General features: G+C 44.4%; 1 protein-coding gene across 18 annotated transcripts in view; it reads left to right on the top strand.

The window, feature by feature from the left end:
- The window catches only part of PTPRF (protein tyrosine phosphatase, receptor type F), a 296,366-nt gene that overhangs the window by 164,834 nt on the left and 107,436 nt on the right, over positions 1-24,096 (top strand). For all 18 annotated transcript variants that reach the window (XM_026854407.1, XM_026854406.1, XM_026854410.1 and 15 more), the window contains exon 5: positions 22,135-22,323. In XM_026854407.1, coding sequence (XP_026710208.1) covers positions 22,135-22,323 — 189 coding nt within the window. The remainder of the gene's footprint in view (positions 1-22,134; positions 22,324-24,096) is intronic.

Here is a 24,096-nt window from a genome sequence, read left to right as displayed (position 1 = left end):
TTGAAAATACACATGAAATAATGGGTGTAAGAACTCGTATAATCATCTAGGAAAAGTTAAATTAGCAAGAATTGATTACTTTAAGAGATAGAAGTTTAATGAACCTCAAAGAGCAGCAATAGTGGTACTGTTCTGTTTCTCAGTATGTAGCCCTCTAGAAAGTATTATCATGATGGCATATAACAAAAATGTTAGAAAAATATAGTGCAACTGTTAAAAACACTTATTTAAAATATTTTTGATTACGAAACTAATTGTACAATATGCTAGCGTGAAAAGTGCTTCTGCAGTACAACAAGTGGAAGTGTGTGAACTATGAAGCCTTAGGATTATAGTTTCATAGAAGGAGGTGCATGGCATGGTTTCTGCTACATTATGTTTTCCACCCTGGAGTACTTCCTTCTTGCAGAGTTTCATGTATGGAAAAGATGAGCTGTTACATTAGCAAAAATCATTGCCTGCAATCGGGTATTGTTCCAAGAGCTAAGTCTTTGTAATTAGCAAAGGGAGCAAAGCACTTGCTGTGTTTCTGTAAGTACAGAACTGGTATTAGGCAAATTGAAGCAGGGCATTGTGGTTTTTGGATGTGTATATATGGGACAGCTGCAGGTAGCATCTCCAAAAATGTGTGTTACTACATGGTATCCCTCCTATTTAAAGTGTTTTGCTCTATGCTTTTGCTGGCTTGGAGATTTGTACGGGCAAGTGTTTCTAGTAGTTGCAGCTGCCAATCCTGTGCAAAGACTACCAGCTAATGCAGATCCCTGCACTCTTTGTTTGGTTTTAGTACCTGTGCACATCCTCAGCGTGGCCAAGATGGGGCATGTGCCAGCTTGCAGCGGATTGAGCTCAGTCTTTGGTGCCCAGTAGCCTTCCCATCACAGGGCTGTCAGACATGCTGCTGGGCTGGGTGTTGTGGACATGACCTTACTCCAAGGCCACCAGCAAGTGTTTGGGATCTGCTTGGAAGAGCTTGTTTAGGTAAAGTGTCAGTCAAAGAGGCATTCAACGGGGACATCTCCCTTTCTTCCTCCAAGGTGGCTTAATTCAGAGACTACCACCTATGGAGAAGGGTATCATTCAGAGTGAAATTACAGACAACTGACAGGATCCCTGTCCTTGTAAATCCCCAATAATTGTGACAAATGTCTGGAGGCTTGCAGTGCTCTGCCAGCTGCCCTGTCAGCCCAGCAGCAGCCACAGCAGCAGGGCCAGCATCTTGTGAGGCTGCAGCAATGTGGCCCTGTCCCAAGGCTGCCAGGGACTTGCTCCTGTCACCTGAGCTGGGGCTTTTAACAGTTTTCTGACAGGGACACAGGATCAGGTCTGGATAAAGCAGCCAAAATGGCAGCAGTTGTTTCCTGCTGCCCGATTTGTTCATATTGATTACAGACCCTAGTGGAAACCCACAGCTGAAATAGCAGAGTTTGCTGCCACTCCTGCTGCATCAGCAGAGTCCTGAGATTTCCGTAGCATGAGATCAGAAGGGAGATTAGGTTATCTGTCCCAATGTCCTCACATCTCGGGTAGTCATCAGATAGTCCTGCCATACACCCGGGCATCTCATTGCACAGGAACTCATCCCAGGCACAGCCAAGGCCCCCATGAAGCAAGAGGGGTGTTTGCAAGGGGCTCCTGCCATCCCTGCAAACAGCACTGGGGGTGAAGCAGCCCTTCCTCCCTCTCCCACAGTCACCATCCACTTTCTCTCCCCAGAGATCCATTAGTATTTCTGATACCCCGGCTTCCTGCAGGTTTCATGGGATCATTCCTGGTGCTACCCCCAGCCATCGCTCTCTCCAACCATGCTATACTTATAACTCTCTGCTGCTTCAAAGAAAGCTGGGAAGGAAGCAACACCACGGACACACAGCAAATAAAATTCCTCTCCAAGCAAAGCAGACAGTTGTCTGAAGCCCTGGGCAACAGGAATTGATAGAAGTTGTCTTGTTGCAGCTGTCACGTGTGCTGGGGCAACACAAACATCCACTCCTGCCTCCGGACCGCTCAGCAAGATGGGTGCTGGGGCTCAGCAGTTTGGCTTCACAAACCAGGCAGCACCCTCAGGCCCATGAACCCAAACTCCTTTTTCTACACACATGCACTAGCGATGCAGCTTCTTCAGCAGACTGGAGGAAACTTTGTGTAATTTTTTAATCTCCTCTGAAAGATCCCAAGCAGCGGTGAATCCATCATCCTTCCTGGTGACATGCCCCAGTTTTGAATTAGCTTCACAGTGAAGAGATGACACCTGTCCCCATCATGGCATGTGGCTCTGGGGATGGAGGGCAGCAGCAGAGCTGTGCCAGCACCTGGGCAGCCATTGGGTCAGCCCCAGCACCTTGTCGAGGGTCATGAGCTGTGTCCATGTGGTGGAAGGAAGTGCAGCCTCCGTGATATATTTTTCTTTCATGCACTAATCTTTGACTCTGATTTTAGCAGCTGGTAAAATACATGCTAAAATGAATGTGTGAGGTTTTGTCCCAGTATACTGTTCCTCCCCGTTTTATGTTGCATTGAACTTGCTTACTCCGCAAACTCTTTTTTTTTTTTTTTTTAATTTCGAATTAAGGATGTAAAATATCTTTCATTTTAAGATTATTTTTTAAAAAAAACCCTCCAAATATCTATGGAGCTACAACACTGAGATTGATTCCTCTGGAAAGTGTGGTATTTAAAGCTAATCTTGCTTGAGTTCATAAATTGCTTATTATGTGTGGTGCTTAGGACTTGAATCGCTTTTCTTGGCCAGGGTGCTCCAAGCTCTAGGGGAAGAAGAGGAGTGTGAAAGGTGCAGCTGCATTTAAAGCTGAAGTGCTCATTTTGAAGTATCTCGCTGTAGCAATAGGAATTTTTCTCCCTGAAACAAGTGTTTGGTTTCAGGCTGGTTGAAGACACATCCTTAAGGAAAGAAAGGAAGAAGAGGAAAAAAAAAAAAAAGGACTGTCTGCAGATTCATTTTTCCATTACTTGGAAGTCATCTTGTATATAATTTAGATGGGTCTTAACGAGGCATAAAGTCACTTTCAGAAAATTGATGACTCTTCGTTTGCTCCTTTGTGAAATGAGGGCCTGGAGCCTTCGCTTTGTTCCTTTGGTGGGATTGTCCAATCTGAACGCAGAAACCCAATGAAGCTCTTAATCCAAGCACTGGAGTAACCACAGCTCTGGCCTTCTCTTTATTGATCTTGCGGCTGGTCCACATTTCTATTTCAGCCTAGAATACTCTATACTTCCTTATCTCCAACAAAACTCATCCCTGGTCCTTTCGGGTTTATTAAATCTTTAGCCACCTGATGTTGTTTGATAGGGTTCAAAAAGTCTGTGACTGTGCAGAGAGGACTTCTGACATCTCTGACTCTAAATTTGCGGTCATGGGGATGGAGCAGGACAAAAGGCACTCGGGGAGCTGGGCTCTGTGCTAATCACGACATGTCCGTAGCCTCCAATTCAACCTCTTTTTTTTTTTTCTTTTTTTTTTCTTCTCTGTTTGCACCCACTGCCAAGTGGAGGGCTGACACAGTCCTTGGGGCCACATCGTGGTGGGTCCCCTCGGCATTTGCAGCATTCATGCCTGCAGTGGATTTGCATCTGCTTGGAGGGGCCCCTGCAGCCTGGGAGGCAGGTGAGCCCAAAGGACAGCTTGGGGCCCACGAGAGACAGTGCATGTTGTTCATTCCGTGGTTCTCAATTTGCGAGTTCGAGCTCACTAGAGAAGCCGGCAGGTGTGAATTTTTCATTGCTATTTCCTCCCCGTGCCTCAGTGCGCCGGGAGCTGCAGTTTGCCGACTTGCCTGCTTCATAGCAGGAAAGGTCAGGAACCTCGTAAACAAGGTGAGAAGCAGAGTGGGGCGGTGCAGCCGTCCGGGCTGCTGATTCCTCCTGACATTAGAGCGCTAATGAATGTTCTGTCATGGTCCCGTGAATATTGCAGGAGGCTTTCGCCTCTCGCCTCCCCTGCCTTCGCCGGGCCTCGGAGTTACCAAGGTTACCTGACGTGACTTTCCTGGGAGAGAGGAGCTATAGCTGCAGGTCGGCTGCTCCCGGGAGCATCTGCCTCCGCAGCGGGCATGGGGAGCGTGGCCGGCGCAGCATCACCTGCCTGGCGCTCCTCTTGGCTGTTGCTGTTCCACGCACTCCCACCCGACGCTGCCTAAGGTGTCATTGGTTTCGTTTTATTTTAGGGTTTTTTGAGTAAGGATCATATTAATTTTGTTTTGCTTGCATAACCCAGACTGTTATCATCCGACTAATTACTCACACATTTTCCTTCAGACGGCAAATGGGAGAGATAAAACTGCAGCAGGTTTATGTGATTTCTGCTTATCAAATTACTGTAATTATTTGAAGAATGGCTTAAAATTGTATGGAGTAATGAATTTAATTATGAGTTTGCAGCGATGCCTTGTGCTGCATGCGACTTGCAAATGGGCAAGTTTATGAGAAGCTCTTCACAAAGCAGCAGCAGGCAGGATTGCAACACGCTCCTGGCAAAGAGAGGCTCCAGCACCTCCATACCACAGCAAGGGGGAACGGGGCACGCTTTGCAGGTCGGCTTGACAAATTGTGCTCATCATTCAACTGCTCAGCTCACTTAGTCCAATTCTAATACAAACCCAGGCAAGACAAAGTGCCGGCAGCCTCTTGTCGTGGCATGCTGCAGCTGGTTGGCTTTGCTCGATCTCCTCGGCCCCGGGGCATGCGGGGGACCAGCTCACTTACGCAGACCTCCACACCTCCTCCTGTTCAGGAGATCAGCCTGCGGGTAGCTGTCAGCTAAGGCAGGTCAGGTGGTGCTGACAAACCTGTCCCACCAGAGCCACAGCCTGTTGCAACCTGCTGCAAACAGTCAGAGTAGTGTTTGCCATCTCTCTGCTCCACACTAGGAACAGCAAATTTTGCACCACAGCTGGGAGATGCACGGGGACGTGCCTGACCTCTGTGAGCTGTGAAGCGCACTCTTTGCTCCCAGGATGTCCCCGAACCCTTGAACATAATTAATTTCTACCTGCCTGTTTGTACTTTTCTTTACACCCCTGCTTAGTTCCAGGTGCTATAAAAACTTGTGTTCTGCAGTCCACCAAAGGGTTCCATCCCTTCCTGAAACTGGCAGATGGGGACATGGCAGCTCTCCATCTCCACAGCCATGGGACCAGTTGAACAGCTCAGGGGAAGGAGACCCCACATCCCTGGGGGCTGCTCCCTGACTCTTGTGCGCAGATGTGGAAACTTTGGTTTCCTGCCAGTTGAGGTAGTGACGACATATGAGATGTCAGCCTTCTGTTTTGTTGACTAAAATAGAAACAGTAATAAGACAGCCAGTTGTAGGAATACTGAGTTTTCCAGGCAGATATTTGGGACTGCACAATATTTTTCACACTTTTTTCCATTACATACTGATGGTATTTGATGTAGATTGTATAACGTAAATTGATAAATAGCTGGAAAGTCTGTCCTGGAAAGAGGCAAAGTCAGTTGAAGTACTGGCCTTCAGAGCAGATTTGTTTCGGAAAGCAGGAGTGTGTTCCTGAGGGACTGGCCAACAAAGGTGGACTGTACCCCCATTCCCAACAAAACTGGGTTATGGAGAGAGACATAGGACAATGGAGTGAAAAGATTTGGGCTGGATGCATTTAGGCAGTGGAGTAAAAGTGCCAGCAAACAGAGAATTGAAACTGGGTGTATGGGAAGCGAAAAAAATGCTGGAACTTCAGATCTTTGTGCTGTGATGTTCTGAGCTTCTTAAAGGACTACTGGATCGTCTGATACAACCAGACTGCCACCTTATTCTCTGTGGCACCCGTTAGTTATAACATGGTAGATAGTTCAGGCTTAACTAATTAAAATATCAGATACGAAAGGCAAAAGAATAAGTAGTGAAGGGCCATTCGATGTCTGAAACCTTTGAAATTATGAAATGGCTTAGAGATGTTACTAACAAATGGTTCATGGTCTACAGCTCAGGGAATACACTGTGTCAATTTTGGTTTGGGTTTTTTTTTTTAAATTGAAACAAAAAAGTGGCTATCATAAGAGGTTACTAGATTTAGAAGTTCAAGACTGCCTTAATTTGGGTTTTTGGCAAATCTGGCCTTGGATGCAAAGAGGAGGCATTAGCAGTCAAAACTCTTGTCTTTTGACGCATGAATAAGTGAGTTTGTGTGCAAGATGGAGTTGTACATGGTATTATGTCTGTCTAAATGCAAGGTCAAAGCAGATTCTAGATGGTACTGACTTTTAAAAGAGCTTGTCGTAAGGCAGACATGAATTCTGCATAATCTCTGCAGTTTTATGTAAGCAAGGAAGCAGCAAGGTACAATGAAGAGCACCTAAAGAAAATGTGGTTGTTGAAGCCATAAACCAGGTGTGATTTTTGGCAATTTTTCCATAACCCTGCTTAAACCAGGAAGAAAGAAAAGCCTACTTTATTTGGAAAATTCATAAAGATTTGTATGACAAATGCTGTGATTGTTAGTATGTTGGCAGTGTCATAAATACAGTTGAGTGAGAAGAGGTTGCAGGGCATAGCAGTTTGCCATGAGTCTGGTCATCTGTGACTGACCTCCAGCCATACTCAGCCCCTGTGGGTGTCTCCAAGGAGAATGTTTTTTCTCCTTCCCATACTGATGTGAACTATTTCCATTGTTCAGCATGTGGGACAAGAGGGGGAGAATACCTTACCAGAGCATGAGATTTCATTACCCTGGTTTTAGTCTTTATAGCTACTAATGTTATTAAACATCATAAAATTGTCCCATTCTTTTTAAGTTCAGCTAGAGTACTTTTCCCAATTTGTGCTTATATGAAAAAAGAAGACAGCCAAGCTTGTCTATGAAAAAATGAGAAAATAAGAGTCATCTTAAATTCCTAAAAGCACTTTGAAAATGTGAAATAAAATTAGCAATAATATTTTGCACACAAAGCTGCCTTCAGGAGGGATGTGTATCAGAGCAAATAACAGTGGCTAATGTTTTCTTCTCTCAATCATTTTAAAAGGTCACTTCATGATCAAAATCTACTTGCTAATTTAATTTCTATTCTCAGTGTAAATGTAAGATGATGCTGTTATTCTGTTTGCAGGTAGTTTGCTGGGGAGAATCAACCTTTTGCCTTTTTTCTCAATGTGTCAAGGTCTGAGTCCAAAGCTTGTGCACGTGGCAGCCCAGCTTCACAGGCTGGTAAGGCCCTATTTCCCAAACCAGGGTTTCTCAGGTGATTTAATCCAAGGGCTCTCTAATCTCTCTGAAGAAAATATGTACACTACCCAGTGTAATGTTGTCTCATGGTACCAAATAAGAATTGTGGGTTTGCTTGCTTCATTTATTTTGCTTGCTGCTTGCTTGTGTGGGAAGGCGAACTTGTGCTTATTTGCTGTTCTGTAGCAGACCAGAGTTGTTCATGAGATACAAGTTGAGGGGGAGCTTCCATGCTCTCCTTGCCTCACATTACCTTAAGAGATTTCCTCTCAACTCTTTCCAGTGTTTAGGATGCACCTTTCTCTCTTAAGGCATGGAATCAGGTTTGTTGCTGAGCAGAGTTCAGCAGAAAGAAGGAGAAGAAACATAGGGAGTGAAATGGTTTGAAGAATCATATTTGCCTTAGATCGAAGACTAAGGAGGCAGTATGAAACTTGGATTTTCATCTCTCAGATGGCAAAATTCATGGCTTTGTTTGAGACATTCCCCTCCTACTTTGTCATGGGAATGATTTCCCTCTGTATGGGCTCTGCAGAGATCTGCCTCAGGTCTGCTGTGGAAGAGATGTGGTGAAAATCCCAACAGCTGATTGTCTGCCAGAGAGCCTTGTCTGTGGTGTGCAGGCTTCAGGAGCAGGCGGCTCAGACTGCATGGGTCTGTGGTTTTGCTGCCATTTCTGTTGCGTAGAGGAACCCCTAAGATCTTCCTCCAGCTGCTGAGACACGGGGCTGGTCACGAGGAGACTGAGCGCTGTTTAGAGAAGACTTGGGGATTGTTGGTTTTGACAGATAGTGTGGGGACCTACTTTGTCTTCCCTCGGGCAGGTCATGGGTCTAAAAACCCCTGTCTGAAAGGAAAGATGACGTTTTCCCAAGGAGTTTGAGGCCCCCGTGATCATCTCCAACACCAGAGATCCATTGTACAGGGTGTTTCCTGGCATTTTGTGTTGGTTGTCAGCTCAGTAAAGTGAGCAGCTGAGATTCATCCAGTTCCACTTCTGTCTTTGGCAAGTATGTCCTCTTGTGTCCCAGGCAAGGTTGTGGTTGGAGCCCCCATCAGGTCTGAAAATTGTAGCTATGTCTTTAGGGCCTCAGTAGAGTATGCCCTGCTGCAGAGTTTGAAAAGGGAAATGTGTTCTTGTTTACTTTGCGTGTGAGGGATGCCCGAGACAGGAGTGCCAGCAGGTATTTTACCTTAAACACACACTCACTCTTAACTTTTCTTCTAGCTGAGTAGTCCTGACATCAGTAGCCTGTGTACTGTCTAGTGAGCTGGGGAAATGAAGATTCACAATATTCTTATCTGCAAGGAGATACCTGCCTCTTACATACTCTAGGAAAGACTCAGCGCAGCTTCTGCTTAGCAGAAGGTTTTCTTTCCTGTTAGTGGTTGCAGCTGGGAGAACCATGCCTCATCTCTTGCTTGTAATTACATCATAGAGTACCTTGGGAGAAGGTTAAATAGTCTTTTGTATATCAAATAAAGCCAGTGAACTTCACTGAAATCATTTAATGAAAACAATCCTGATTATCTGTATATACTGCTATGTGATATTTTAAAAGAACATCTTAAAGGGAAACGTGGAATTGTTTAAGGCCTCTAAAGACTAGAGTGCAGAGGCTATGCAGCAAATGCCTTTATAATCTAGGATCTGAAGTAGGCTTTGAATCCAATTGGGTTTTTTTCACTGTTGTAAAACATGAGAGATTTTGATACGGTAACTCGGATTTGATTCAGAACTTTCTTATTAACCGTTCTTCATGCACATCAAATTTTAGAGACTGAGCTAAAGGGCTCTGCACATCAAGGATGGAACTGACTCAAGGACAGAGCTATTAAGGTGTGTAATAATCAAGAGAGGAGGATTAATTGTCTTTAATTTGGCATAAATCCCAGGGACCATAACTTCGGTTATTAGGAATTCAGGGCCTATTTCCCATTAGTTATACCCAAGCATGCTCATGTTTCCAATTTTGGGAGTCTAATCTGTGAGCGCATTAGCGCAGCAATCGTTGACATGCTAATAAAGGACAGCTCTGCCTGACCTCTCTGTGTGTGGTCACTGTCAGCCAGTGTTTACCTGGCAGTAAATCAAACCGTGGTATTGCTTTATTGTTTCTGACACCTTGCAGTGAGCAGCTCAGTGCGTGTCAGCTGCTTGGGCAGTCTGTGCAGACAAAATCACCTGGGCTGTGCTGGAGCAGGTTAGAGAGGCTGCTGTGGCTTTTATGTGCTTTTTAGTCTTTGAGCTTCCTTCTAAGACATCTGCTCCAGCAAAGACAGGGTGTCTTCCCTTTAAGTGTATGAAATGTAAACAGTGCAATTGTTACTTATACTGGAAAATCTGGTCTAACCTGAGCTGGCTTAAAGACAGAGGTGGCAGCAGCTTCCTGAGTTGGCAGCAACAGCAAAAGCACATACTGTGATGGAGTGGCTCAAAATGCAACACCTTCATGCTGACAACCTGGGAAAACATGTGGGACTGCTCGGCCATGGCCAGCCAGCCGCTGCTGCATGTACCTACGGAGTGGGGTGGAGGTGCCACGTCCCACGGCAGGGCTGGCTGCTTTATATGCACCAGGAAATGGAAAACACAGTAACATCACAAACTTCAGAGTTTTAAGGAAAGGTGGACCTTGAGTCCTGTAGGAGTAACCTCTTGCAAGGCAGGCTGTGTGTATCTTCTGTCAAAACACCAGAACGGGGCTGGAAGGAACACTTGCAGCCATGTGTATATATGGGGGCAGAAGGAAAGATGGTTCAGAGCAAGGGAGACAAACCAATTCATGCACTCATTTCCCCTGTAATCGTTTTCTGAGACCTACAGCCTCATGGTGCTTTAGCCCCCGTCTGTCAAATGCCACCTGCCAGTCAGTCAGTAATAAAACGGAATTCACGCGGGTAAGAGCATGATGTCCCCTCATAGCTGTTCTCAATTCTGTTTATCCTGAACCTTGACTTTATTTCATGAGGAGGTCCTGGGAAGTCCACAATGACTACCTTTTTCTTCCCCTTTTCTGTGGTTTTCTGTTTGAAAAAGAAAAAAGAAAGAAGGAAACCTCGGCAGTTACTGTGGAGACTACTCCTTCCAGCCACTAGTGTGTGGAGCTAGTGCAAGGATCTTCCTAAAGAAACATGGAATTGCAGTGGAAAAATAGCTGACTATCTTTAAAACTTCAAGGCAAACTATTCCTCACTTTCAAGAGGGTAAAAATCTTTGTAAAGCTTTCCTTAAGTTAGTTTTCCAGCATAGTGAAGCTGAAGCTTGCCAAATCCAGGTGTCTGTTTAGCGTTCTTGGTCTGTATCTGGTAGATATAATGTTTTGGAGGAAAAGGGAAGAACCATATTTAAGTAAAACACAACTTTCCACCTGGGAAGGAGGCGTCCCATGCCATGCCACTGAGCTCTGCAGCCCTTCTCTCATCCCGGGGAAGAGGGGTGGGGAAACGTACACTTTTTGTAGTGGTCATTTGATAAAATGAATGTTTGACTAACAGTGAATATGTCTAATGCTAGGGTATGCATTTCCCTTGAACAGCAAGGGAATTTCAGCTGATCTCCTGCATTTGGTTTATATTAAGATGAGTACCACAGGGGCCAAGAGGTGCCATTTTTTTTATCCACTTGGCCTTGATGTGGTTTCAGTGCCAGCTTTCCATTTATCTGTTGTGTGCTCTTTAATTCATGAGGGCCTGCACTGGGGATTTGTTTAAAGCCTTGGCTGAAATTGTCAGCCACTCCTTTTATTGCACATCTTTCTGAAAAGATGGGTGTTGTGGCAAAGCAGTAAATAGGATATTGAGCCTCTGCAACACTTGCTCTCTGTAGAAAGAAGAGTATGTCCTCTCTTAAACTCTGATCAATTACATCATCCCAGCATTAAAAACCATGACTTGTCTGGCAGTGAGGTCTTATTTGTGTTTACATATAGCCATTGGCTTGCCTACGGGTCTTTCGCTGGGGGCCCTTCTACTTTGTATGGTCTCTGAAAGACTGTTAAGGTAACCAGAGTCTCCATCTAAAGTGATGTTGGAGCCAGTGCAATTAATGGATCTTCTAGAAAGTGATGGCTTAATGTAAGATGTAAAACTCATAGTAAGAGAATATTTCTATCCCTGACTCCAGTCAAGTCTTGCTGCGTTTCTCCCCTTTGTAAAAAGGTCACTTCCCCATCAAGTAAATAGTGTTAGTTACCCAGTATCTCAAGATGTTTTCTGTGAGAGCATTTTAAAACTTCTGAATGAAAAACAGTGATTTGCCGTATCACTGATTTGTCTAGAGCTCCAATTAAATTAAAGCCCTTCTTATAGTTCTCAAGTGATTTCCATGCCTACAGACCCTCTATGCCTGAGCTGGCTGCAATAGAACAAGTGCATTGAAGTTTCACATTTATTGTTTAATTTGAAAATAGAATTTCTCCGAGAAAACGTATGTGAGAAATTTTCAGAGTCACAGAGGTACCTGATGTCAATATGTGAATATTTTCTTAAAGGTTATTTTATTTTAAATACTATAAATAAATAATGTCTTGGACTATAATTTGTGTTTTACTGTATTGGCCTTTACTGGGACTGGTTCTATGTACTAGCTTTGCTAACTTATGAAAAATACTTTTATATGATTTCTGAGCATTTGCTCAAAACGCAGGTCACTACAATTAAGGAAATGGCAGATGGAGCCACAGGCATGAGAATTCATTGACAGTGGCAGGAAAGGACAGTGCTGGAGAAAAGGCATGGGATGAGGGAAGAGGCAATATGGGGAGGTGGAGAGAAGAACAGGCTGTTGAGCACCAGGACTGGTGCTTTTCAGCTTGTGTGCTGCAGAGGAACCTTGTTTTTGTAAGAATTGTGTTTGCCCTCCTTTCCCACACCCACACGCCTTGATTGCTAGCTTTGGGATTCAAACTCTCACAGCATCACACAGCTACTCCATCCCATAGTTTGGCAATTTTGGAGGTTGCCTTCAAGTTTCAGTTTAGTCTTTGAGATCAGAGAGCAAAGAGGTGTTTTGAGAGGGCATTCTTTGAGGGCAGGGGAAATCTTTGTTTTCCTTTTGAAGCACTAACTGGTTGTGAATGCCAGAAGTAAAATATTTTTGTGCTTTCTCTAATGACTCTAGCTTCTCCCGAGTACAATCTTAAATTTCAATTTTGAAGCTAATATTTCCAGAATACTTATGGTGTTCTCAAGAGTTTTCATCCTCCCCAAAATCCCCTTGAGATTTTGGGGAGGGTGAAAGACAAGAGGGAGTTCTTTTTCTATCTCAAGTAATATCACAGTGATTATCCTTAAAAAAAACAAGAGTCATTGTTCTTCCATGTTGTTCAAATACCTTCCTTTTTCAGTAGCTGAGATGCAAGAAAAGGCAGTGCTTTTTCTTTCCCATGGAATAATTGCTAGGAAAGAAGACTTTTTCAGCAAGGTATTTTGTCAAAACACAGAACTTTTTTCCACCTGTAATCTTAAAGTTGTTGCTTGAGAGTTGCTGGCCACTGTTGCTTTGACTGGCTCTGATGTTCCCCCACAGGAGGAGAAGCCACTGGATTGGCAGTGATGCGGACAAGCTGCAGGAGCTAAATAGAAATCAGATTTTAGCACGATCTAGCACTTTGAGTAAAAGTTAAGTGACCAAAAATCTTGCATTCTGGTCTGTGAAGTGGAAATGAACAGATTTAGTATTCCAGCTGAGTGGCAGCAGGAATGCTTCACTTGAATCTGAAACTTGATGTTAGAAAGCGTGGGAGAGCTCTGCTATCAGATTAACTCAATTCTCATGCATTTTTTCCTGCACTGAGCTGCAACCAAACATACATGGATCAAAAGTCAGATGCTTCATTAATTTAACCACATGTTGGATTTAATGGCATATGGAAATGCATTATTGATTGCACATCTTAAAAATGAAAATCTCTATGCTAATAGCATATCACGTCAGTGCAGGTGAAGTAATATGGAAAATGTAGGGATTAATAAATGATTTAGAATACAAGAGCTGTTTCCCATGCCTTTCTCTGAAAAGACTGAAGTTTTGTTTTGCGTATGTTTTAGTGGGAGTGTGTTTATATATTCTGTCACAAGGAAACGTGCAGTGGCAATAGTTATGTTGTATTTCTCAGTATAAAATATTAAAAAGAAACAATGGTTTGAAAACAGTTTTACAGGCAGTTATGTTCAACAGTTGGTATCAACAAATGGCACAGTCCTGCCTGAAAGCACAGCATGGTCTTCTTTTACTGTTCCTTTACTATGGAGTCTTAATAGCTGGCTGCAAAACCTTTCTGAATTCATTGTGTTTAAAGAACTTTTGTGAGTTTTTTCAATGCATACTTCCAGCTGATGAGGTTTTCTGTAAGTAATAGTTGTTGAAAGAGCCTAGGCTTATTTATCAGCTGTTGGATATGACCCACAAAACTCTATTTTTACCTACTTGAAATTATGCCATAATTTGGGGGGAGGAAATAAAAAAACTTTTTTTTTTTTTTGTCGCCAAACAGGGGTTAAGAAAGAGATGCTTGCTCAGGCAGGGAATCTTGCAGATATGATCTGTTTCACTTCTGTGTAAGCTCTTCCTCACCCACATTCTTGACATTTCTTGCTGTAGTTTCTGATGTGCTATACTCTGAACCCTTAAATGACTTTCAGTGCCATACAATTTAAGCCCTTCTTCGTACTTCATTAACATGAGCGACTAGTTTCTCTGGTCTCTCAAGAAGATGCTTGTTTTGATGTGTCTTTGGCTTTGGGTTGTCTGTGCACATTGCTTTATATTAATGGCAGAATAGTGGGCTTGGACTTTGAGCAGGAGGTCTAGGGTGGTCCTCAACTCTTAAGGGGCTTTGTGTCACACTTCCCACCACTCTTGAGAGGCTGTCGTCAGTTTGGAGAGGCTCTGCTCTATAACACAGAGTTTGTTTAGCCTGAACAGATAAACTTCTCCTATAATCTTCCTTCTCAATTTTTTTAGCTCTTTTAGATATATTGTGCCTAAGTCTTGGAAAAACTTGAGTTTAGGACCAAGACTGCAAATGTGACTGTCATTACAAGGAAGTCAGAATGGAAAGAAAGAAGTGGTAGCTAGGGTGACTGAAGGATTATGTGATAGTAAGGGTTTCATAAATGCCATCTCAGACTGTTGCAATCTAATCTGATAAAGGTATAAATAATTGTTTTCTTCCAGGATGGGTTGAGGTCTCGTAGCTGAGAGCAGACTCCACAGCTAACACATACTGAGCAGTTGATATTACTTAGGAAGATCCCTAAACTAAGAACTGAAACAATATATTGTAGGTGTAAACCTTTAATTTGCCCAAGTTTGTGACTGAATACTTCTGGTCTGCTTTGAGTCAGCTTCAGCAGCTGTTAGTCATCTTTGTGTTGCCCTCCATCAAGCACAGGTCACAAGCTGTTATCTGTGAGAGAATTGCCTGTTCACTGCTGAAGCTGTAGCTAGGCTCAGTCATCTCAGCAGATCTTGCTGTGTTTGTCAAGTTCCTGGATCAGAGGAGTGCAAGGCCATTGTAGTGGAAGTGCAGTTTCTTCCCAGAGGGACATTTCTCACACCTTCCCTTGGGCTGTGGTTAGGGGACAGCTGTGCTGGAGAGTGACAACTGTTGCAGTGTCCATCAGTGCCTCTAGAGCTGTAGCTCTTTTCTGTGTCCCAGCCTGAATCTAGACTGGATTAGCTACCCCTGAGAAGCTTAGAGGTAGCTTCAGCTGATGTGTGGCTAGGTCTGGTGTATCCTGGAGGGCTTTGGTGGTGGCCTGCTGCAGTGCTTCTCAAAGGGAAGGAGGACATATTTTCTAAAGGAGGGCTGGCTCTGCATCTGTGGCACCACCTTTTGTCCTGACCAGTTCCTCAGTGCAGGTCAAGAGGCATCATGAGGCCTGAAGGAAGGTTGTTTGGATGATAGCAGCATCTCTAAGGGCCAGGAGAAACAATTGTTTCACCCTACTGGGATGCAGTGTCCCCTCAGGCCTGGGGAACTGAGGTTGTGCCCTGGGTGGAAGGGAAAACTTGAGTGCCAGTGCACAGCAAGTGCAGGGTGCCCAGCTCTAGGGAGGTGACATGTTGCTGCAGTGACCATAAGTTACCTTACCACCACACACGTGGGACCGTGGTGAGAAGCAACACTGGGACTTGGCAGGAGCACAGGCTGAATCTGCGTCCGAGCCGGCTGGGAGGCGCCGCTGTGTCTTGCTCTTGGGAGCACCCGCCTCTCTGCAAAGCCGTCCCACTCCCCTCTGAGATAAACAAATGCTTGGAAATGGCCAGCTGTGCTACCCAGAAGGTATCAGTGGCTTGTAAATGGCAATAATTGCTGTCCAGCCATGAAAGGACAAAGTTAGCAGCGCCCTTCTGGCGCTTTTGAAGGGTAGCATTGTCTCCGTCAGGTGTTTTATGGACTCATAACCTCTAGAATGAGCAGGTCTTGTGAGCTCCCACACCGTGAGCCCCCCAGGCGGGAATCTGCCTGACAGTTTATCCTCTTCTGCCTTGTCTAGTCTCGTATTTTCTTGAATTTTCCTTACAGTACTTTCTTTGTTTTGTACTGACTCAGATTCTTTCTTTTGTGAACTGTTTTGCTGCTGCTGCTGCTGTGATCTTTCTAAGAGATAGCAAATACTTTGTTTACTGTAAGCTCTTGTGCAGTAATTCATGTGGTTACACCGTGACACAGAGAAGTCATTCTGGAGCTGGTTTCCACACCCACCCATTCATCTGTGCCCTTCTCCCCATTTTCAGCAGGCAGCTTCAGCATGTCACGTTGGCGTGATGTCATACAAAACCTGGCAGATTTGTCATTAAAAGCCTTGTCATCAATAGATGACTGTTTGTATTTTCTGCCTGCCTGAAACTGTTTTATACTTGCTAACCCAGTAATTAAGACTTTGCTGCTTTTGAAACAGGTTGGTTTCACTGCCCCACCTTTTCCTTAGGCAATTACAAGGTGGTGCCAATGTTGACGGGGCATTCATTACCCAGCATGAGACTTGGCTGAGGCAGTGAGCACGCACAAATGCACTCCTCTTCCCACCACTCCCCGCACAGGTGGTAGCCTGATGCCAGGCAGCCTGTGGAGACCACAAATTTGGGTGGTATTTTTGGTCCACCTCTTAGAGGGTTTTTTATAAGAAGGACGATGCAGGAAGAGAGTGTCGCCTCAAAATGGCTGATAAAATGCTCTTTGTGCAGCTTCAGTTGCACCTGAACAGAGCAGTGTCAGGATTTTCTTATCATGTAAAATGATGCCATTCTTCTGGGCCACCGGATTGCTCGACTGCTTTTGATTGTCTTGCGGTAATTGAATAGCCGCGCTGTGTAACCTGTGCTGAAGGAATTAGAGCTGTTTATTCAGCAAACAGATGTCCTGGATTGTGGTGTGCTTATGATCTTACTGGCTTGCATCTTTCATTAGTTAATATTGCCGACTACCCAGGCTATCTTCCTTGCACTGATAATTTTGCATTTGCTAATGCGTTTCAGTGTCTCAGAGGGAGATTTGGAAGCTTGTAAAATTTGCAAAGTAATTCCATTGATCCATCAAGTACAAGTCCATCAGTACACCAGGGCTACCCCTGAAACATCCTGTGTTATATTGCATCAAGCCACTTGCTACCTCTTACAAGGATCAGTTCAACCCTGACTTGAACCAGGTGAGATCTCAGCCTGCCTCGCCAAATGGGTAGGGAACCTGTGAAATAGCTTTTGATACGTGTATCCTGCTCCTGCACAGTCAAACGCGTTTATCAGAGATCTCTCTTGCTCTCAATCCATTTCCTGGCTTGTCCCTAGCTCTGCACGCTCCTGAGTGGCTTCAGATAGCTGGCAGAATTGAAAACAAAGCAGCTTTGTGTTTTAATCATCCCTACTGAGCCCCTAAAATTGATGTTGGGCTAGAAGTTCCTCAGCTGACGCAGGCTGGCAGGAGCCTGTGGCCCAGATAAGCTGTTTCCAGCCCTGTGTGGGGATAAGGCCCAATATCTCACTTGAAATGAGTTGAGAACACCTCTTCCAGTGGGGCAGTGGTTTTGATAGATTGTAAGAGATTTAACCTCACAGCTATAGCTGTAATGTATAGAAAAGCTACTTTTTGCTATTTCCAAATTATATTGGGTATCATTTTTTTTCTCTCCCTCAGCAGTCTGAACAATTGGACTCATGATACTAAGCAGGCCTGGCTTTTATAGGAAGAGGAATATGACAAATAACTCCCATAAACGTGTTTACAGTTTTCACTACCATTTCTAAAATACTGCTTCCTACAGTGGTAGGGGGAAGGTTTTACAGGTGCTAAGTCATGATATGACCCCCGAAACACAGTTGCGTGGCTGCAAGACCAGTGAGTGGTGGTTGGGGTTTGCGCTAGTAGGAACCTGATACCCAACCCCTCCAACTTTTCTGTTCCGTGAGAGATTACAAGTTTTGAGCAAAATCCTGGGGATAATCCTGCAGGATTCAGCCATCAACAGCTGTGCTCACCACAGACTGCTCTGCAGGCCTTTCTGTAAGCAGCTGTTATCCACATACTGTTCCATGCTGGGCTGATCCGTGCTTCTCATAAGACATAAATTGCAATTGCCTCCGTGTCCCTTATCATCACTTGATACTTGGAGTGATACAGAAAATAAGGACACCCCAAGGGTTATGTGTCTCATGGCAGCATCCTCAAGAAAAGTAGTTTTCTGGAGAGCTGGTGAATGAGCTATGTAATTGCAGCTGCTTTAAAGGAGGTCTCGGCTCCAGTTTGGGGCTGTGGGAAAGGTTTCTTACCTTAGTTTTTCCCGTAAAGATGGGAAATGTGTGTCACAAAAGAGCTGTATGAGAAGGAGGGTTAGATTTCTGTCACCTCAGAAAGGAGATTAGCAAAGGGAGCTGTCAAGTGAGCATGAGATACCCTCTGCACATGCTGTCATGCTAGATGCCAGAGGGACATTCCTGGCTCCTTGGTGACTGCTGCTAGCAAGGCCTCAGCCTGGTCATGGATTTTCCGAGTTTCTGTTTGTAATTGTAAAACCCACTTTTTTTTTTTTTTTTTTTTTTTTTTTTTTCCTCTCTCTCTCACTGCTTCTTCATTTCTCCTGCTTCTCTTTTCCTGCTCCCCTGTCATTCCTGCTTCTGCTGCTGTAGTCCATGGAGGGAATTAGAGCTTGCAATGCTAAAAAAAACCCTCCTGCTTGTGTCTAGATTTGCTTGTTCTTACTTAATGCTTACCCTGAGATACACCCTTTCTGAAAGTATCTGAAACCCAGAAAGAAAAACTGGTTTAGATAGTCTGCACTTGAAAGCAGATTCATAGCCTGTTTTAATGTGTATTAAAAGTGCACTAGCTAGTCTTGAATAAAACCAAGTGCTGACAAACTCATTTTGTAGAATAAGGGTATCCACGTATTGGCATGCATAGGAGGAGAGCTATTACTGACGAGCTCCATGTGCAGACAAGTTAGTACAGCTAGCAAGAGCTGAAAGGAGCCGAGGCATGACTGAGCCTCATAATTAGACCTAGATTAGACTTTTGCCAGAGGGGAAGGCAAGGTAAGAACAGCTCTGAACTCCTATCGTCGCCTGTAGTGTTTGAACACAGAGACATCCCTCACTGTCACAGTGAAATCAGCAACACCAAGCCAGGCTGGAAGGAAGCCCTATTATCTCTACTATAGCATTGCTGACAGGGCAGGTGTGGGCTTGTGCCAGGCTGTGGTGTGACTAGCTCAGGTTTACTGCACAGCCACTCTTCTCCAGGAGGGTTCAGGGGGGCTGCCAGAGGCACACAGTACCAGGGAAGGACCTGCAGTAGTTGAGGTCCCCCATTTCACGGTGGTATGGGCACCTGAGGCCCTTGGATCACCTCTGGAGAAAGTGTTTGTCCTCCCCCTGAGGTCGAGCCCCCAGACACTGACCTTGGCCCAGTGCAGGTCCCCTGGAGACCTACCCCAGAACTAATAGCAGGCAAACCCCAGCCTCTGGGTGTCTGAGGTGCCGTCAGGGACTGGCTGTCAGATTTCCCTGGCATCTCATCACACAGCGATGTGACCTGGAACTGCCGCCTCCTGGAAGCACACTGCTGCTCTTAAACACTAGTGTTGCCTCTACGTTTGATTGACAACGGATCAAAGAAGTCCCAGCTGCCTGTGCATTTTCGTAGATGCAGGCATGCCAGTGCCACTTACTTGAGTTTTGGTGGTGGTGTGGCCACAGCAGATAGGCAGGTTTTAATCTCCAGGCATGCACGGGAACTTGGCTGCGCCAGTACCAGGGCTAGCCCAGGGAGCCTGCTGCGGCTCTGGCTACACAGGATGCACTGCTTTTCTGCTACTGTCGTTTGTCACTATAGTTTTGGGGCTTGTGTGCAATTAAGAGGGTAAAGACTCTGTGCTGCATAAGCCTCGTATGCCTGCCTGTGCCTGTCTGTGTCCAGCTCGGCATGAGGCCTGGGGACTGAGGGCCATCATGTGGTGGTCTCTGTCCAGGTGTGGAGTGCCCAGCATTCTCATCCGGGCTCTGTAATGGCTTGGGCTTGCAGGGGGTGTGTGGTATGGGAGCAGCACTGTACATCTCTTTGAAGTTCAGAAAAGGCGTAATCTAAGATTTCTAGTACGGCAGCAGTGTCTTTGCTACTGGGTCTTTGTAATCAGCATCTCTCTGTTGTACCCAGTGAAATCATAGTTAGATTGTTTAATTTCTGCTGGTCTGTAGCTCATCACAAATTGCTAATTTTGATTGAACAGCCACCTCCAGTGCAGCAAGCTGGTCATGTACATGTGGATCAGACACTGTGAAGGATTTTCTGATCTCTCTCATTTCTGTGAACAAAGGATCACTGCAGATAGGAAGAGATTTCTTGCACAAATGCTGGTTTCAGATTTGCTTTTAGCTATGTGCTAAGCCTCCACACAGACTTTGGACGAAGTGAACTGGGTGATACTTAGGTCGGTGCATTCTTTGTAAAATCTTGAACAAACCAGAAAAGACTGTCAATGGTAATCAGGTGATTAGATTAGATCACATCAGGATTTCAGCCTCCCCAGAGTTAACATCTGCTTTCAGTACCATAAATAGCAAGGTGCTGCACTTTAGGCAAACTTGGCCTCAATCCAAGGGAATGTCATCATTTACTGCTTTTCCTATGTATCTTCCTTTGCTTTTCAGTCTATACCATGGTGTACTTGTGTTTGTACTCTTCTTTTGTTTCTTTTCAGCCATGTAGGAGTATGCATTGTGGTTGCTCAGAATTGAGTGTTTCTGTTGCTAGCTAGCTCTGGTGTCATTCCAGTTAAGCTCTATGCACCTTTTGTCTTTGAAAATCAATGGAGAGCAAATTAAAAAAGAACTAGTTTTTGTGGTACCTTTCATTAAAAAAAATAAAATTCCATTTATGTTTGCTCATGATGAGAGAGGTTTCTAGGGAGGCCAGTCTGGGAGACCAAGTGAGGTTTTTGCTTTTAGTAAGCATCAGGAACTGTTTTTTCCTTTAGAAAACCTTGGATGCTTCATAGTCACTCTCATCTAAACAAAAAACCCCAATATTCCAGGGCATTGTTTTGTTTACAGCAGATGTTGCCTTGCGCTACAGAGTCTTGATTTGCAAACAAGTCAAGGGTCTTGGGAATTCTCCTGAGATCTTAGGGAGAAATAAGTAAGATTAGCCACCACAGGCTGTGTTTGTGCTGCAGGTGTGGCAGTACAGGTAGAAGGAAGCACCTGAGGTGGCCTGTTTTTAGAACCTTCCTGTCAGGAGTGAGGGATACAGAGATGTGTGGTGATAGCAGGAAAAATCAGATTGCAGCAAGTTCAGACTCCTCTGGGACTTGAGAAGATGCTGAGGTCTTGTTTGTTTAAACACTGCAGTGAGCTGGAAGCCTTGCAGAATTGGATTTGCCCAAGAAGGTTTGCTTAAGTTCCCTTAAAACTGGGGAAGAAAGAAACATACTGAAAATAATTGAGTTTCTGGTGCTTTAAAAGCTTGATAATGTTCTTCAAGTTCTTTTTTCTGCGAAAGTATGTCCTTTTGATTGCAGTTCAGGCTTAGCAGAGTACAGTACATCTTGCCACAGAATGAGTAAATGAGCTCTGTTCTGCGGCTGCTATTGAATGACGATGTTGGAGCATGCCTTGGCTTATCAGTGAAGGCTGCCTAATGTATTCCACCCAGCCTACCTGAGCGTGCTCTGCACCAGCAAACCTAATTAACCATTTTATTACCTGCTGTATGAATGGTTTTAGCAGTTACGGGGGTGCTTCATTCTATAGTATTTCAGTAAGACATGCCAGGGCATGCGGTGGCTATTTCTCACACACCTCTGTTGCTCTCTGCAACCCAAAAAATGCACCAGGAGCTTGCTATGGCACAGTCTGGCAAGGTGGCTCATGAGCAGAGTGTGGCTCATTAGCTTTACATTCATTAGTTTCTAAAAGCATTCTGAATCAGATTTGGGGACATGAGGAAGAAATTTACAGTCTCTCCTACCAGTGTGACAGAATGTTCCTAGTCAAAAAAAGAGAAAATGGGTCTCTCTGGACCATTCAAAGGGGTTCTATTGTTTAGCTGTTGTTTTTCAAGATGCCTCAAACTATTTGGCTTTGTGTTTGTATGTTATCTTCAACCCAGTCCTCCTACAAAAAGGCAAATACCTGCTTTTACTGAATTATTAACAACAATAAATGGAGCTTACGTATCAATGAAAATTATGGACGTTTCCCAAGGCAGTTGATTTAAACGGAGTTAAATTTAGTGGAAGCTTCTATTGGTGTAATGAATGCTCATTATAGAGCCTAATGTGCTTTAAGGGCTTGAAAACCTTCTCAGTAGGGAAGTCAGGCTGCTGTTTTCCAGCAGAGGCACAGATGCTGTACCATGACACTGCTGTCGCTACAACCGTATCCCATCACTACACCCAAACGTTTCTCTTTAACCTTGTGTGTTTTCTCCACTTGCAGAAGACCACCTCCCAGCTGGCTTCCCAACCATTGACATGGGCCCGCAGCTGAAGGTGGTGGAAAAGGCCCGCACGGCCACAATGCTCTGTGCTGCCAGCGGCAATCCCGATCCTGAAATTTCCTGGTTCAAAGACTTCCTGCCTGTCGACACTGCAACTAGCAACGGGCGAATCAAGCAGCTCCGCTCGGGTAAGGTAGCAAAGCAAGTAAGCCTTCCCTACCTCCTCACTCTTACTCCCTTTTACTTGCCTCTATGATTTCTTCCTCTGAAATGCAATTCTAAACCCAAACGTCAATTTGATTTGAGCTTGTTTCTTTTACAATATAAAAACAGTTTTTGGAGCTGATCCTCTCTGACAGGATATCATGGCTTATTAAAAGGAGACATTAGAGCGGATATGCTTTTTGGAACATCACCTGGATTTCTTCTTCAATAGACCATCTTGACATTGCCCCAAATCCTTGGTAGGCTCAGACATTTCACTACCAACTCAACAGGTCTCAGATATTTTTAATAGGAGCACAGTGCAAATCAGGACAATGAGATACTGGCTGAGATTTTACCATCAGGGGTCAGGTACTACTTCACTCCTTACGTAGACTCTGTGAGACAGTGCTCTGCTTCCTGTTGAGATCTTTATCATTCTTGCTATGTGACACCACAAGAATAAAGAAAAATCCAAGAAGCAGCAATTCTATGGATTTCAAAGGAAGGTGGACACAGTTTTGAAATATCTAATTGCTTTTTGATTTTTATGTTTGATAAGCCAAATACTAGCTTTTGAAATACAGACAGTTAGTTCTTGTGGGTGGCTAAGAATGCACTCATTTTAGCAAGGAACTCTTGTTTTTCTTCTGCGCTGTTCGGTCTCCCAGGACTGTAAGGCCCATTAGAGAATTAAAAGAAAATAAAACGTTGGTTTATTCACTGATGAAGTGCAGCTCCCCAGCGTGAATTGCAGTGGCTATTTAACAATGCACAGCAGCACTACACAGCAGCTTTAGTCTGGGGAAAAAAAGCCCACATTACCCTACACAAAGTACAGAAGGGATCAGAGCTGGAACAAATTTTGTCTAGAAAGGTCTCACACTTGAATAAGAGGCAGACTGCCTTGCCTGGCCATGATATATCTCTGGGCACTCAAAAGTCATTTGTTATGAGTGCTGCTGCCAGGGCAACACCATCTTCCTCCTAGCAAGGTGAATGTCTTGACACATTTCCCCATAGCAGGAGCCCTCTGCATAAATCTGATGATGCTTGGATGATAAGAAGTAGGCTTGTACTTGGGGGAGTGGGTAATGAGACATCACTCTCATCAAAAATAGAACCCAGCCTGACACTCCTGATCCCACCTTGATGTACCAGTGAGCGCTAATTATACTAATGCATTTATAGCTTATGAAATTTCCCAGTGACCTTTAGCTTATCTCCCCCACAACATGGTTTAATCTTGATCTGTTTGTGCTGAAAGAAAATATCACACTTGTTAATTATTCTGAGAAGCTTTAGGAAGCAGCAATAGGAAAGTGCACATGGATGTGTTTCACTTCATAGCTGACTAAATCAGCATCAGAAATTACCATAAATGAGCAGCAAGGCAGCTCCTGATGCACTTGCTGTACATTCTCCAGCCTCCTTTTCGCAGGCACTTGACTGCCTCTCTACCAGCTGCTTCACAAGTTTAGTGAGATAGAAAGTTTAAAAACAAACTAGTAAACCCTGTCAGTGTGTCCAAGTTTTGCTTCCTATTCACTGTTCTTGAGCAACATCTCAATTGAGTATTTCACCTGGGATTCAGACTCTAGAGCTAGCTGCTTGCTAAAGACACAGTAATTACCAAGGGAGGTGTCAAGGGAACCTTTTAGAAATCAATGAGCAGCACACATCCTCAGACTCGCAAAAGAAATTGATTAGCTCTCTGATGTAGTAACGGAGGTTTCCACAGTTCAGTGCATGAGACT

The sequence above is a fragment of the Athene cunicularia genome (assembly GCF_003259725.1).
Source record: "Athene cunicularia isolate RWA chromosome 8 unlocalized genomic scaffold, athCun1 chr8_part1, whole genome shotgun sequence".
NCBI classification, from domain to species: domain Eukaryota; kingdom Metazoa; phylum Chordata; class Aves; order Strigiformes; family Strigidae; genus Athene; species Athene cunicularia.
This window is presented reverse-complemented; position numbering and strand designations above follow the sequence as displayed.